The following is a 15655-nucleotide window of genomic DNA, read 5'->3' as shown; positions in this document are numbered from 1 at the left end:
AATCTGAAATATTCGAGATTACTGTATACAACGAAGTACACACTTGCTCACAAGAAATTCGAGATAAGGACCATCGTCAAGCATCACCGTGGGTTGTTGGACACCTAATCAAGAGAAAATTTGCTACCGATGGTACTCGGTACATGGCAAACAACATAAGAGAGGACATGAAACACCATTTTGGGGTTGAAATGAGCTATAAGAAGGCATGAAGATGCAGAGAAAATGCTCTTACATATGTCAGAAGGACACCTGAGGAATCATACTCCAAGTTACCTGGATACCTGTGTCAGTTGGAGCATAAGAACCCAAGTATAATTACTGATTTTGTAGCAGAAGATGGTCGTTTCTTGTATTGCTTCTTTTCCCTCGGTGTTTTTAGGTGTGGTTTCCAGTACTATCGTCCTGTAATTTGTGTGGATGGCACATTCTTAAAGAATAAGTATAGTGGCCACATGCTCTCTGCTGTTGCGTTGAATGCAAACAACCAGTTGTTTCCAATTGCGTTTGCATTGGTGGACAGTGAGAGCTATAACTCTTGGACTTATTTCATGAGAAAATTGAAGGAAGCTATAGAGGACGTTGAGAACCTTGCTTTTGTATCGGACAGGTATAAAAGCATTAATCATGCTTTGGAGCTTGTGTTCCCAAATGCGTATCACGGTACATGTTACCATCATATCTGTATAAATGTTGTGGCAAAATTCAAAACTAACCACGTGCAAGACATCATGGGATGTGCAGCGTACACATTTCGAAGAACGGAATTTCACAAATTCTTTGACAAGATTAAGGTAATTGATCCGCCCATTGCTCAATATCTAGAGGGAATTGACTTTGAAAGGTGGAGTAGTACTTATTTTCATGGTAACCGATACAATATCATGACGAGTAACTACGCAGAAAGTTTTAACAATAAGACCAAGGAGACAAGGAGCTTTCTAGTCGCTACTTTTCTTGAATTCATAAGATTCACTCTTCAATCTTGGTTTGCAGATAAACGTGAAAGAGCTGCAAAAGCAACAACTGTGTTATCACCTGAGATGGAAAATGATTTGAAGCAAATAGGTGATAAAACAATTTATTTAGATCTCCAAGTTCTTGGTTATCACGAATTTCTTGTGGTCGATGGTAATGGTGATGGTGATGGTGAGGTGAACTTGGCCACAAAATCATGCTCTTGTGGCATGTTCCAAACCATTGGGATACCCTATGTACATACTTTTGCTGCAGCCAGAAAAAGAAGCATAAACATCTACTCATTGTGTTCTCCTTACTATAGAATCGAGGCATTGAATGACACTTATAAAGATATTATTTACCCTGTTGGGAACGAGGATGAATGGGTAATCCATGATCACGTCAGAGATATGGTTGTCGGTGTCCCCGCTGAGAAAACCCCTGTAGGAAGACCCAGGAAACAAAAAGTGGGTAGACGAAAGAAAAATCGCTATACTTCACGCAGGGAAAAGATTGTCAAGCCATGTAAGTATAGCAGATATAGTGGTAGTGGGCACAATAAGAAATCATGTAAGGCTATGATTTAAAATATTGTGTTATATAATTATTTAATTGATTTTGCTGCATTTATCATATGGAATACTTCGTCTAATACTTTGTGTGTTTGGATGTCGATGTAGACACATTATGTGAATTTAATATTTTTTTATTTAATAACTTTTTCAAAAAATATTGTTTGATAAAAAATAATATACAAAACTAACTATATGCTATATTATACAAGATGTGTAAGACAAAAATGTAAAGAGCATCACGGGGCCAAATTCTGATAGAACAGGTCCACACACCACTTGGTTCTGAAATGCTAGATGTTCTCATCGATAACAGTATCGAGTGGTAGCCTGGCAACCAGATGCTCGAAATGTTTGATGGCAAACATACCACAATCCCCATTGCATATAATTGATTGTGTCAATAGAAGATAAAAATAACTTTAATTTTCAGATTTTAAAATCCACTAATTAAATAGGGGAATACCTTGTCTTAGTCTGAGGACACTCCTCTGGAGGAATACGACAATATGAGAAAGGCTTTCCATTCTGCTTAGGATATACCTGGAGGTCCTTATGGTCGTCAAACATGCCAGAATACCATAACAACGAAGGCAACAATAAGCACCAAGGCTTGATCGCTTCCTCCATCAGAGTGGGATTGAGCACGCTATGGTTGGAATCATAAATGTTGATGCACCACGTTTTAATGGAGACTTCAATATCGATCCAATGTGCGACTTTTTCGACGTGAAAGGCAAAATATACTTCACTCACATTTTGTCATGCTATAAGGAATTGATTATCATCGCCCTTCAACATTCTCAGCACATCGCCGTCCCATGTATACTCAGTGCCAGTCTCTCTGAAATGATTCCAACGACTTAGGCACACCTGGGTGAAGGTGGTGTTCATGATCGCAGTATCCTGCCGAAATGCAGCATGGTAAATGATAACTCTACAAAATAGAGTTATTTTGCCACTTTTTATATGCTAATTGTTGTTTAATTCTTGAGTTTTTAATTGATTTATTAAGTTTTTAAGTAATTTCAAATTTATTAGTCTTATTATGATTTTATATATATACTTTTGTATGTTTTTATAGTTATTTTATTGTAAAATGTTGTAGTTAATTATTTGAATTATTATTGTTAAGTTAGTGGTAAAAAAATGTTGTATTCTTAAACTTAAATGTTAAATATAAATTAAGTTATAATTAATATTTTCAAATAATTAACTCGATTTATTTTATATAGTGAAAATATTTTATTATGACTTATTTTATATTTATTTTGTTAGGGAATTTGTGATATTTTTGTGTTTGGAAAAAATGATAAAAAGTTAAAAAAAGATAGGAAAATGTGGCATTTTTCCAATTGCAAACCAACCTTCACCCACAGATCCAGCCCGTACAGCCACCTTGGGCCCTGCCACTCTCTTCGGTCCAAGCTCCAAGGCCCACCAGCACCTCCTGAAGCCTTCAGCTTTCCACCTTCACGTGCACCACGGTTCCCCTCCAGCCTTCATTCCAAGCAATCCGCCTGGCTCCAGCAAATGCCCAGCATGCCACACGCTGCCGCCACCTGTCCCAATTGTTTTCTCTCCATTCGGCAGCAGCAAGTCTCTCATCAATAAAGACCAGCAAGTGACCATGCCGCAAGTCAGCCTGCTTCCTTCCCAGCCAGCACTTGGCCCATAAAGCCCCAGTCGTTGGGCCTGCCTCTAGAAGCCCAGCTTAAGCCCGAAGCAGCCTTCAGCCTTCCCAAGCATCTTCCAGCCGTGGGACTTCCATCTTTTAGCACCCACGCCCCCAACTTCTTACACCTGCCACAGCTAGGGGTGGCAATTTGGGTCACGACACGATGACACAACACGATTAAGGTAAATACGAACACGACACGTTTAATAATCGTGTCGTGTTCGTGTTTGAGTTTTTAACACGTTTAATAATCGTGTCGTGTTCGTGTTTACCTTAATCGTGTCGTGTCATAATCGTGTTGACCCATTTAATAATCGTGTCGTGTCATAATCGTGTAAGACACGATAACACGAATACTTTACATAAGTTTTATGATTTTTTTCGTATAATTATGATTAATCGTGTCATAATCGTGTTCGTGTCGTGTTGACCCGTTTAATAATAGTGTCGTGTTCGTGTTCGTATTTTTGACACGTTTAATAATCGTGTCGTGTTCGTGTTTACCATAATCGTGTCGTGTCATAATCGTGTCGACATGAATCTAACACGTTTACACGAATTGCCACCCCTAGCCACAGCCCACAAAACATTTTTCCTTTTATTTTCCTCTTGAGCCCAACAAATGTATTATGTTCTTTTGTCTCCTTTTGTCTAAAAATACCACTTTTTACCCCAAAACATCATCATTACACCTTATATTTTACCTCTACATACCATATTTATTTTATTTAATTAATCTAATCACTTTAATTAATTTAAATTAATTATTTTAATAACCTCACTTCGGCTATAAATATAGAGTTTCAAGACCATTTTAGGGTGCTTAATTTTTTGTTACTATATTCTTTTCTCCCATTTTCCTTCTACCATTCTCTCTTTCATTTTAGGTTTTCCAAGAGCATTTTCAAGTATGTACGTCATTTATTTTGTAATTCCTACTCTAGTTATGTGCTTCTAATTTTTTTCATAAGATTATTAATATAATGATGAAGCAACTTGTAATTAGGTAATATTTATGTTATATGTTGTTTTCCCTTGTAATACAACAAAGTTTATGAATTTTTCTTCTTCATATATTTCTTTCATCTTAAATATCTTTTATTTTAGATTGTTATGACATATTTACACTTTGTTCTTCATTAGTGCATAAACATAATATTCTTTGTGTAAGATGTGTCATTAAATTATATACATCCATGCTTAGAACAAAAATATTATATTTTGCCTTATAAATAATGTTCATTAATTTATTTGTTATTTAATTAGATGGATTTACACTAAATGCTTTGAAATTATAATTTTGAAAAGTGAAGAAAAATCCTATCTTTATATAAATAATTTGTGCTTAAAATTATAAATTTTTTTTTGAAAAATGATAGTTTGAATTATTTTAACTATCACTAAAACTTGGGAATCAATATACTAATAAATATTATTAAACTTCAAGGCCAGCTGTCTCCTCGGGCTGAAGTACTCGTACACTGGGACTGTCAGCATGACTGGCAGCAACAGATGTTTGGGCTTGTGGAGTGGAGGATTGATCACCGCGCTTGTAGTATGCAGGCAAGATATCAAACTCTATATTTGATTTTACGTCGGTGGATCGACTTGAGACCAGTGAAAATAGCTGCGCCAACTGAGAGCCATGATTGTGGTATAATTCTGTAATAAGGTTGCCTGGCCCTCCTCAACCCTCTGCAGAAGTTGCTCATAATCAAGCTGGGTAACCTGACTAGATGAAGCTGCACAGGCCTGTGAAATGCCCTCATCAACCCTCGGGGCATCCTCATAAAAAATGGAGACTTCCTTTGCAACTTCTACTAGCTTATCTGCCTCATTCTCAGGTACCACTACTTCATCCACTGCAGTCCCAGCCTCCAACTCAGGGAATAACCTGTAATCAACTTCTGGGAGGCTATTGTAGTAGACTACCTCCCCGAGACAGGGCTTCAGCATGGAAAATACCACTAACTGCATGGTTGAATAACATGTGTCAGAAAAACTTTAATAAAATAAATCGTTAATCAATTTATTTGTGACATTTAACAAGATAAAATGAAACTTATTCGACGATGGGCGAATATAGGAGCCAACAGAGCTGTCAAAATAGTGATATCAATCTTCGTAGCCCAGCTGAGCATCTTCGAAATTTGATTCCCACTGTTCTCCCCGAACTTACTACCAAGAGAAGGCATGGCCTCAAAAGCCCAGTAAAGAAGCGCTGGTGCATAGCAAGTGAAACCATACTTCGCCTCCTTCTGGTTTTTGCTTGACCTCTCTTTCTTCTTCTCCTCATAGTGTTTCAATTGCTTATTCATGTTCTTTTGAAGACCTTTGCTAACCTTCTTAAACGACAACTTCCCCCAAGGATACTTGAAAAAGTAATCAATATCCTCAACCATCCTCAGAGAATCTCCCCATATCGTTGTTTTCTTCTCTTTGGCATTCAGTACCCCCTCTATCAAATAGCACAAACCCAGCATAAATGCATCTTCTGGGATTGTGGAGGCCTTCAGTGCATCTTCCAACTAACCAAAATTAACATTCGAATCACCATTAAAATATTCCAAGATGATCCAATCACTTGAAAGATGCTTTCAATTCATCTGGAGACGGTGATTTCCCAAAATTTAGCCCGGAAACTAGGAAAAACTCTGCAATACCAAATCTACACAGAGTGTTGCCCAGGTAGAACTGCCCCTCTTTAGGCTTCTTACTTTCTACGTTACGCAACATTAGTTGATGCAGCAAAACCCCAGAAAAACTTAACGATTTTGCCTTAAAGAACTATCCCAACAGGCATGCCTGTGCCCTTTCAATAAGACCATGCTTCTTAAACTACTCTATAAGGGTATCTAAGTAGGCACTACCCCTATAAGTGACACGGCCAGGAAAGTGTTTCAACGGCACAATAAGTTCAGGCATTTGGAAAAAAATACAAAAAAGATATTAAAAATGTAAAACAATCTGGTAAGGCAGTTACTATCGAGGCAAAAACAATCGAGTTCTATCGAGGTGGGTTCCAAAATCACAAAGAATAATATCATCTGGTTACTATCGAGTCTTATCGAGGTAAGGCAAAAAAACCAAAGTCTAGTCATATCGAAGTGGGTCCTAAAAATCCCAAAGCCGTGTATCGTTGAGTCCTATCGATTCATATCGAGGTATGTTTTAAAATTCCCAAAGCCTTGTATCATCGAGGTAGGTTCTAAAAATTCCCAAAGCCGTGTATCATCGAGTTCTATCGAGGTAGGTTCTAAAAATTCCTAAAGCCTTGTATCATCGAGGCACAGTCTAATCCATTCCTCATCCTATACTATCGAGTCTTATCAATTTTCATGAAAATATTGAAAAAAACCCAGATTTCTTCATTGCCAGCCCCGATCTATCCTATGAACAAAAAAAACCATGCACATACACATATTGTAGATTAAAAACGAAATCCCTCACCTTCGCTTTCTTTGAGGTTGTTTCCTAAAAAATTGGTTGCCTTGCTCAGCGTTTTCTCCTTCCCCTTCTCCGATCGTCAAGTCTAACCTTTGGGAGCCCTTGTTCGTGGAAGACAATGAAGGTTGAGTTCTACGGATTCAATCGATTTCAAAGTTTGCTTGGTGAAAGGCAACAAAAGTATATGTGAAAGGCTTTGCAAATAACCCAAAAGTAGAAGATGTCAAGCTCCTCATCTGCTTGACACGTGTGGAACTAAATAACAGAAAATAACCTCAATCTTTAATAAGTGAAGGACTAAATAAAAAAACATAGTCTCATATATAAAACCTCAGAAAATAAAATTTGAGCTTTGCAAATAACAACATAGTCTCATATATATATATATAACCTCATACTTTAATAAGTGAGGGACTAAATAAAAAAAATTTGTAACGATCCTAGGCTAGTCTAAGGTGCAAAACACATTTTCCAATATAATACAGTAGATGTAATATTATTTTATAAATATACTTGCAATTTAAAACTTTTAGTTTAAAAAAGTAAATATATAGCTATAACATTCTTTTCAGCTCAAATATTTTCTTAAAAAAAAAATCAATATACTTACATTTCCCTCTATTTCATATTTCATTTTTGTTTTATCAAACTACTAATTCAATATTTTTTTTTTGTGTACAAAACTTACTTTCAGCTGAAATATTTTAATTTTTTTAAAAAACGTTTGCAATAACTTTTTATTTTAATTATAATTTTTTTCAAAACAAGGCAAGAACAAAAATATAAAAATGAAAAAAAACACACGCTTAATAAAATATTAAAAAACTCAACATGGTTGTCTTCCTTGGCCTCGACGAGAAAGAAATGTTCAGTCACCCTTTGCCCTCACTCCTCTCTTCATTTTTACCAAACTACCCTTCCTCCCTCTATATATATAGATTCATGGGTATGTATGCATTTTGTACTGAAAAAAAGAAGATCAATTCGAACCGATAATTACTTTGACCATTATCGTGGCAGCTGCTCATTTTTTGAACTGTCCACCGGCTTCAAGCCCAACACCCTCTCCTCCGCCCAACCCAAACTTATTAGTTATCGTGCCTTATCAACCACAGACTCCGACTCCCTCACCTCCGCCCAGCCCCGACACACTAGCTATAGTTCCTTATCAACCACCTCGTCTGATTCCAACCTATGACTCCCCGATACACCACCACCCTTCCGGACCACCCCAGCCACCAACTCACCTGTTTCATCTACCACCACAGTGGAAATTCACTGTGATGTGGTCTCCCTCACCCATCTTCAAGCCCTGATATATGACAGATACGATGATGAGGAGGATAGTAATAACAATGACAACATCGATAATATGATTGCCCGGATTTTCGAGGAGCACCAGCCAATTTTCGAGAAACACCAGCCATTCGATGGGGGGGCTTCCTCTTCAAGGCTAAGAGATGATGAGGCGCTTGTGTGCTGCATTTGCTGTCGGGAGTTGCACGATACCACGGTGGTGGTACATTCGTGCAACCACCAGTTTCACTTGATCTGTTATGCTGATGCAGCCTATTTTGAGAGTATGTGTGTTTTCTAGTTGAACTTTGTTTAATCTCTTCTCTTCTAATCTATTCATGCTTTAATTAAGAGTTTTGTTTAGTATGCTTTGTATTTTGTTTATATATATAATTAGTCAAAAAAATTTACCAGGTTGTTTTGCAAGGTTCGTAGACCTGAAATCTAGTCATAGTTTCTAATTTCTGACTATATTGAAACTTACTTGATGAAATCTCCAATAAATTCAATTGTGTTGTCATTATTATGTATCCATTTTTTCTGAATCTATATTAGTTTTGTTTGTCAGTTTTTCTAATATTTTTTTTTTCCATTTTCTGTGATTGTAGTTTGAATACTCTGTTTTGTTTTGGAACAGTCGAGAAAGAGAAAGGAACAGAGCTCCCGTGATCTGGTCACTGCCTTTCAACTAGAAATTAGAAAACACACACTCTCAAAATAGGCGGCATCTGGGACAAATTCCTGCACATGCATCGGCATAGCAGACCAAGTGAAACCGGTGGTTGCACGAATGTACAACCACCGTGGTATCGTGCAGCTCCCGACAGCAATAGCAGCACACAAAAGCCTCATCATCTCTTTAGCCTTGAAGAGGAAGCCCCCCATCGAATAGTTGGTGCTCCTCGAAAATTGGCTGATGCTGCTCAAAAATTCGAACAATCATATTATCGATGTTGTCATTGTTATTACCAACCTCCTTATCACTATTGTTATTACTATCCTCCTCATTATCGTATCTGTCATATATCGGGGCTTGAAGATGAGTGAGGGAGACCACATCACAGTGAATTTTCACTGTGGTGGTAGATGAAACAGGTGAGTTGGTGGCTGGAGGTGGTCCGGGAGGGTGGTGGTGTATCGGGGAGTCATAGGTTAGAATCAGACGAGGTGGTTGATAAGGTACTATTGCTAGTGTGTCGGGGCTGGGCGGAGGTGAGGGAGTTGGAGTCTGTGGTTGATAAGGCACGATAGCTAATAAGTTTGGATTGGGCAGAGGAGAGGGTGTTGGGCTCAGAGCCGGTGGACGGTTCAAAAAATGAGCAGCTGCCACGATAATGGCCAAAGCAATCATCAGTTCGAATTGATCCTTTTTTTTTTCAGTACAAAATGCATACACACCCATGAATCTATATATATAGAGTGAGAGAGAGTGGAGAAGGAGGAATGGTAGTTTGGTAAAAATGAAGAGAGGAGCATGGAGAAGTGAGGGCAAAGGGTGACTGAACATTTCTTTCTCGTCGAGGCCAAGGAAGACAACCCTGTTGAGTTTTTTAATATTTTATTAAGCGGGTGTTTTTTTTTCATTTTTATATTTTTTTTCTTGCCTTATTTTGAAAAAAATTATAATTAAAATAAATTGTTATAAGAAAAAATTATTGCAAACGTTTTTTAAAAAAATTAAATTATTTCAGCTGAAAGTAAATTTTGAACATAAAAAAAAAATATTAAATTAGTAGTCTGATAAAACAAAAAAATATGAAATAGAGGAAAATATAAGTATATTGATTTTTTTTTTAAGAAAATATTTGAGCTGAAAAGAATGTTATAGTTATATATTTACTTTTGTAAATCTATTTTTTAAACTAAAAGTTTTAAATTGTAAGTATATTTATAAAATAATATATAATATTAAAGCTACTGTATTATATTAGAAAACGTGTTTTGCACCTAAGCGTAGACTAGCCTAGAATCGTTACAAATATTTTTTATTTGGACCCTCACTTATTAAAGATTGAGGTATGAGGTTATATATATGAGACTATGTTGTTATTTGCAAAGCCCAAACTATATTTTCTGAGGATTTATATATGAGATTATGTTTTTTTATTTAGTCCCTCACTTATTAAAGATTGAGATATGAGGTTATCTTCTGTTATTTAGTCCCACACGTGTCAAGCAGATGAGGAGCTTGACATCTTCTACTTTTGGGTTATTTGCAAAGCCTTTCACATATTATAATAATAATATTCTTCTTTATTTTGTTGCTTAGCTTTTTTTTTTTTACTTGGTAGAATTTTGTTATTTAAAATGTTAAAATCATTAACTGAATATTATGTTTTTATTTGATATGTAACTTTTTGGTAATTTTACAATGTTTTGAGACAATTAAATAAATTTTGCCAAATAAATTCCTAAGGTTCAACTTTTTCAATATTTTAATTATTCAAATTCATAAGTATTTTTCTTGAAAATAAATAAATAATTATTTGATGAAAATAAACATGCACACTTAATACTATGTGTAAACTACAATAAAAATAGAATTATGGGCTTCTAAACATAAAACAAATAAACAACATCATACAATTTATTTTAAACCTATGCACAAATTAACTAATTATAATTTAACAAAATACATAAATGTGTTATAAAATTATATGCTATGAAATATATAAATATTTATAATACATCAATAAAATTATTAATTAAATAATATTTTTATGAAATTTCTTTATCTTATTGATGTAAAATTTATAATTGTAGTAATAAAAGTAAATTATGTAATTTGATAGTATGTATTGAATTTTTTAACTTTAGAAGTAAATTTTATTTTCACGTTGATGTTCTTCTTAATTAAACAATCGCTACACCTATATTGTTGAATATACGCAAACAAATAGTTATTAATTTATATAATAATTGTGTAAATACACATATATGTAACTTCATCTTAGTTAATAATTATTAGAGTAAACACTTGTTTATTTGTCTTCAAATTTCAATAAAAAAATCAAAATCAAAATTTAAATTATATTTTTATAGCTTTTATTTAATTTATAATTTAAGATGAGGAATACAAGAGCTTGAGTAAAGAAAGAAAAGATAGTTTATTGAAAATAAGTTATGAACCAAGCATATTGAAATCAAATATCATTTCATAAGGGATAAAATAACACATGGAGAAATCAACATAGAGAAAATGCCTACTGAGGACAATCCGGCAGACATGGGAACTAAAGTGGTAACCCTATCTAAGTTCAAACACTGCATGAATTTATTAGGGATTGACCAAGGTGGATGACCCTAGTGATCTAGGGAGCTAAGACCCTAAGAGAAATTAATTTGCACTAAGCTCATATGGAGATTTAGGTGGAATTTGTTGTTTAAATCCCCATATGAGCTGCACACAAAACAGTTACAACAAATCAGTATGTTTAAAACAGACAACCCAACTACTTCTCAAGAAAGTTAACTAACTAGGTTCAGATTCTTTACCTGTATTTGTTTTCCTTTTCTTTTCGGTTAACTCTTTTTGTATATATATATATATATAGTCTCAGAGAGAGTTTTGTAATGTGCATGGAAAAAGTGAGAGAAACAGAGAGTTAGAAAGGAGTTTTTTGTAAGGAAAAACAAGAGAGAAAATAAGAAAGATAGAGGCTTGAGATTACCAATCGGACCTGTGACTTGGAATCACCATTGTTGCTGTAAAGGAGCTTTCGAATAGTGCAAATCTGAGCAGTCTCTGAGGCGAGCTCAACGAGGACGTAGCCCTGGTTTCTTGGGGTGAACCTCGATAAGTTTTTTGTCTCTTTTTCTTCTCTTCTCCACCAATTTTTTATTCTGATCTGTTGCCTTGGCCCTCCGCGTTTTGTGTTTCCCTGGTGCTTGTGTTCTTGCTATTTTGTTTAAATCTGAAAGAAGAGTTGGGGCTAATATTGATTTATGTGGTACTTTGCATGTGTGATTCGTGTGTGGCTGAGGTGATCTGAATATATGCATAAAAGGTCATTTATGACCTTGTGTGTCTAATGTTTTGTGAGCTGGTGTAGGGTCAGAATTGGGATTTCCCTACAATCTATAGTTGACACTTGACAATATATATTTCTTAACGAATATGCAAGTGGTTAACCAAAAGGTCCTTTAGCTTTTACGTATATAAATATACAATATATATTTATATATATACACGAGTACACGTGCCCAATATATACAAATATATATATATAAGTATATATAACAAAGTTGCTAACAGAAATTAACATAATTCATTTTGTTTTTTCATTTAATTAAAATATAGGAGGCTTTTAATGAACCAACAAATATACTACTGTCTTGTTTGTTTCAACTAATTATATATATATATTGTTTTCTTTTCTTTTTTATCTATTTTTTCCCTCTTTATTTACAATAGTAAAAAGTGAAAAAAAAAAATACACAGCAAAACGTAAAGAAATAAACAGAACAAATTAATAGTTATATATAACATATATTTCATTTTGGTCTCATTGCTATTTTTGTAAAATCTAGTAGTTATTCATATTGAGAAGGCACAGGCTATATATAGCTAGGTTGCCAAATGGCTGCTCATTGAGGGAAATGAATGACTTAGTAATATAACATTAGTAAATCCTAAGCTTTTCTTCATTCAGTCACAGAGAATGCAAAATTGACTGAACTTCAATGGTTGAACTAGTCAAAGAAGGACATTTCCAAGTTACAAAAAGTCAAACTACTGTCATGAAGATTATTCTGTGAAGATATAATATGCTTCTTTGATATGATCGAGTATCAACATTATAATGTTTTTATGCATAATGGATTTATCTAGTGCCATTATTATCTTTTCTGATGCCAGACCCAATTAAGCTCAAGGAAACTTGTGGAGTTTTTAACATAAGTCACAACTTGCCATGTGGCACTTTCAGATTTGTCACTCCCTTTCTGAGTTAGTTAAGTTAGTTACTAAGGTGAATTGCCATCTAATAATGCCATATATTTATATATATATATATAGATGGTTCGAATACTACTCAGTACAGACTAACACACCTATACCAAAAAGGTGAGTAGAGTGAGATCAGATTAAGAGAGAATACAGGAGCAAGACTCCTGTATCTGAGTACATAGCTGTTACAGAAGCTATTAAAGAGGCACTATGGTTAAAGGGCTTACTAAAAGAGTTGCTGGATTACAAGGAAACTCCTACTGTATATTCAGATAGTCAAAGTTGCATATATCTATGTAAAAATCCTGTATTTCATGATAGGACCAAGCATGTATAAATAAAATATCACCTTATCAGGGATAAAGTGACTCTGATAAAGTGACTCAAGGGCAAGTGAATATTCTAAAGGTCCCCACCGAAGAAAACCCTGCAGATATGGGTACAAAGATAGTCACTCTACACAAATTCAGGTTGTGCACGAATTTGTTAAGAGTGGATTATGGAGGATAACTTAGGGAACAAGCTAAGACCCTCAGAGATACAATCACAATCAAGCTAGCTCATATGGAGATTTAGGTGGAAATTGTGAAATTAAATCCCCACATGAGCTAACCTGTCAATCAGAATAACAGACAAACAGAAAACAGTTATACATCTCAGCCATTCTTTATTCCACTACTCATAACTACCAAGGATCAAAGTTTCAAAACCTTACCTATAAATATGAGACCCATTCCTCTCGTGAAAGTCAAGTTGAGAAAGAATTGCATTTTGTGTGGTTTTTAGTTTCAGGAAAAGAGAAAGGAAAAACAAGAGAGAGTTTTAGTGAGAGAAAACTGTACACAGAAAAGGAAGAAACAGAGAAAAACCAAAAGAAATTTGTAAAGCAAGAGGATTACCTTTCAGGTTGTGATCTGGATTCCTCCATTATTGTACTCGATTCTTCATTGTAGTGGAAAGGCTGAGCTAATCTCTGAGGCGAGCTCAACGAGGACGTAGCCCCCAATGGGTGGTGAACCTCGGAAAATTTTCTGTGTGCCCTTCTTCTCTTCTTTCCTCTTTGTTTTCTTCTTTGATTGATCTGGTACTTGATTTGCTTTTGAGCCCTAACTTTCGGTTATCTCTGATTTTACTTGTGCTAACTAATAATGGAGATATGATCTGAAAAGAATAAAAGATATACTGGGTTAGATATCATTTATAAAGTAAAAACACTAAAGAAAACCGTGACTAAAGTTTTTGTCATATTCATATTCTTGTATTGGGTGAAAGGTCAGCTTTGACCTTGTGGTGTCTAATATTTTAGTGAGTTGGTGTAAGGTCAGTTGGGTAATACCAACACCTTCCAATCAGCAGACCTCTACTTTTTAGCAGAAACCAAGTATTAGCTCAACAAACTTTAGTAACTGTGGAAGAGAATTGATATCAATCCAGGAACCAAAACTTGAAGTTTTTACCCATATCATCAAGTTTCAAAATCTTCCTTTTGGTTCTTATGGTTTAACCACACTAGAAAGATAGATAACAAGAATTTTTTTGGGTGGGAATGAAAATGGAAGCTAAAGCACTATCTCTACTTGCAACATGTATAAACATTGGATATTCTCAAATAGGAGCACAGCTAACAAACAAGTTATACTAAATGTCTTATATCAATGTACTTAGAGAATTATAAAGACATGGATTAAAGAAAGTTCTACAGAGAAGACAAGGTTTCCTTAGAAAGAGTTTAAGAAAAACAAATCACCTAAAGATATCTCTACATAGACAGAAAAACTCTTTCACAAGCATTATATACCAGCTCAAACTAATTAAGGAGACAAACTTTATTTTTATTTTTTTTTAACAAGTCCTCATTGGTAATGGTAGAAGCCCACAAACTCTTACAAGACTAGAACTTTATAATTCTTCTATTTCCTTTCTCACTCTTCACCACCAAAAACAGCTAAATTCCATTGCTCATTCACATTTTTTTTGCTTTTACATCTAAAAGAAAAGAACCCAACAAAACCCAAGAAATGATTTTAATGATTTCACCAAAGAAACAAGTTAGTATCATCTTTCAACCAAAACGAAAAAAACACAACGCACCCGAGCTTGCCTAAGGGCCTCAGACGAGGCTGCTGAAGTTTCTTGAAGTACTCTGGCGGCTGCAGCTGCAGCGCCAGCTTCTCTGTCCGGCGGCGCTCAAAGACCTCGCCGCTGCTGCTGCTGCTGTTAGCGGAGCAAATGGCCAGCCTTTTCTTCCTCCTCCGGCCAAAAGAAGTAAGGCTGATGAAGCATGGGTTTAAGAGAGAAGAATGAGAAGAAAATGGAGAGACTGAGACTGAGACTGTGCCATGGTTTTAATAAAAGGGGTGTATAAGAGTGTTTTTAATTGGTCAAAAACTGAGTTCTAATAATACTGATCAGGCTCAAAGTACCAAACGCAGTTAGATAATTCATTATCATTATTATTACTTTAATTTCTTTTCAAATGTTTGTCTGTCTTCTAGTAATGTTTGTATTCCAAAACCAATTTTGGTTTAGTCTCATCAGATCAGATGTGATCGTAAGTCAGTTTTTATTTTTTATAAAATTCGTTTCCTATATATATAATCAGTACACTTTAAAGCTTTTTACACACAAGAATTGACTTTTAAGTTAAACACATCCATGTGTTTTGTTGTTTGTGTCTAAGAACAATAATAATAATAATAAATTTTATTAAAATATATTTGTTGCCACGGTTCCCTATATATAATCATTACTGTG

The 15655-nt window shown here is 35.0% G+C and overlaps 1 protein-coding gene across 1 annotated transcript; it reads right to left on the bottom strand.

Annotated features, from left to right (window-relative positions):
* Positions 1 to 590: 590 nt before the first annotated feature.
* LOC133789699 (uncharacterized) lies at positions 591 to 13829 on the bottom strand. The gene is made up of 7 exons (XM_062227473.1): positions 13801 to 13829; positions 13505 to 13514; positions 13251 to 13328; positions 11625 to 11852; positions 6661 to 6758; positions 1323 to 1401; positions 591 to 1227 (listed from the first exon to the last, which is right to left on the bottom strand). Exons 1-7 carry the CDS (start codon positions 13827 to 13829, stop codon positions 973 to 975), a joined length of 777 nt encoding a protein of 258 aa, XP_062083457.1. The 3' UTR covers positions 591 to 972.
* Between the last annotated feature and the right edge of the window lie 1826 nt (positions 13830 to 15655).

This window comes from Humulus lupulus, chromosome 7 (genome assembly GCF_963169125.1).
Source record: "Humulus lupulus chromosome 7, drHumLupu1.1, whole genome shotgun sequence".
NCBI lineage: Eukaryota > Viridiplantae > Streptophyta > Magnoliopsida > Rosales > Cannabaceae > Humulus > Humulus lupulus.
Note: the sequence above shows the minus strand (reverse complement) of the source record. Positions and strands in the feature narration are given on the sequence as shown.

Bases quoted from the DNA above. Each gene is read 5' to 3' on its own strand.
- LOC133789699 (XM_062227473.1), bottom strand. From the start codon at position 13,829: ATGGAGGAATCCAGATCACAACCTGAAAG. The intron at 11,853-13,250 runs GTGATATTTTAT...TAAACAAAATAG, and splicing joins GTCACTTTATCCCTGATAAG to CAAGAACACAAGCACCAGGG. The intron at 6,759-11,624 runs GTAATCTCAAGC...TCCACGAACAAG, and splicing joins CCAAGTCACAGGTCCGATTG to GGCTCCCAAAGGTTAGACTT.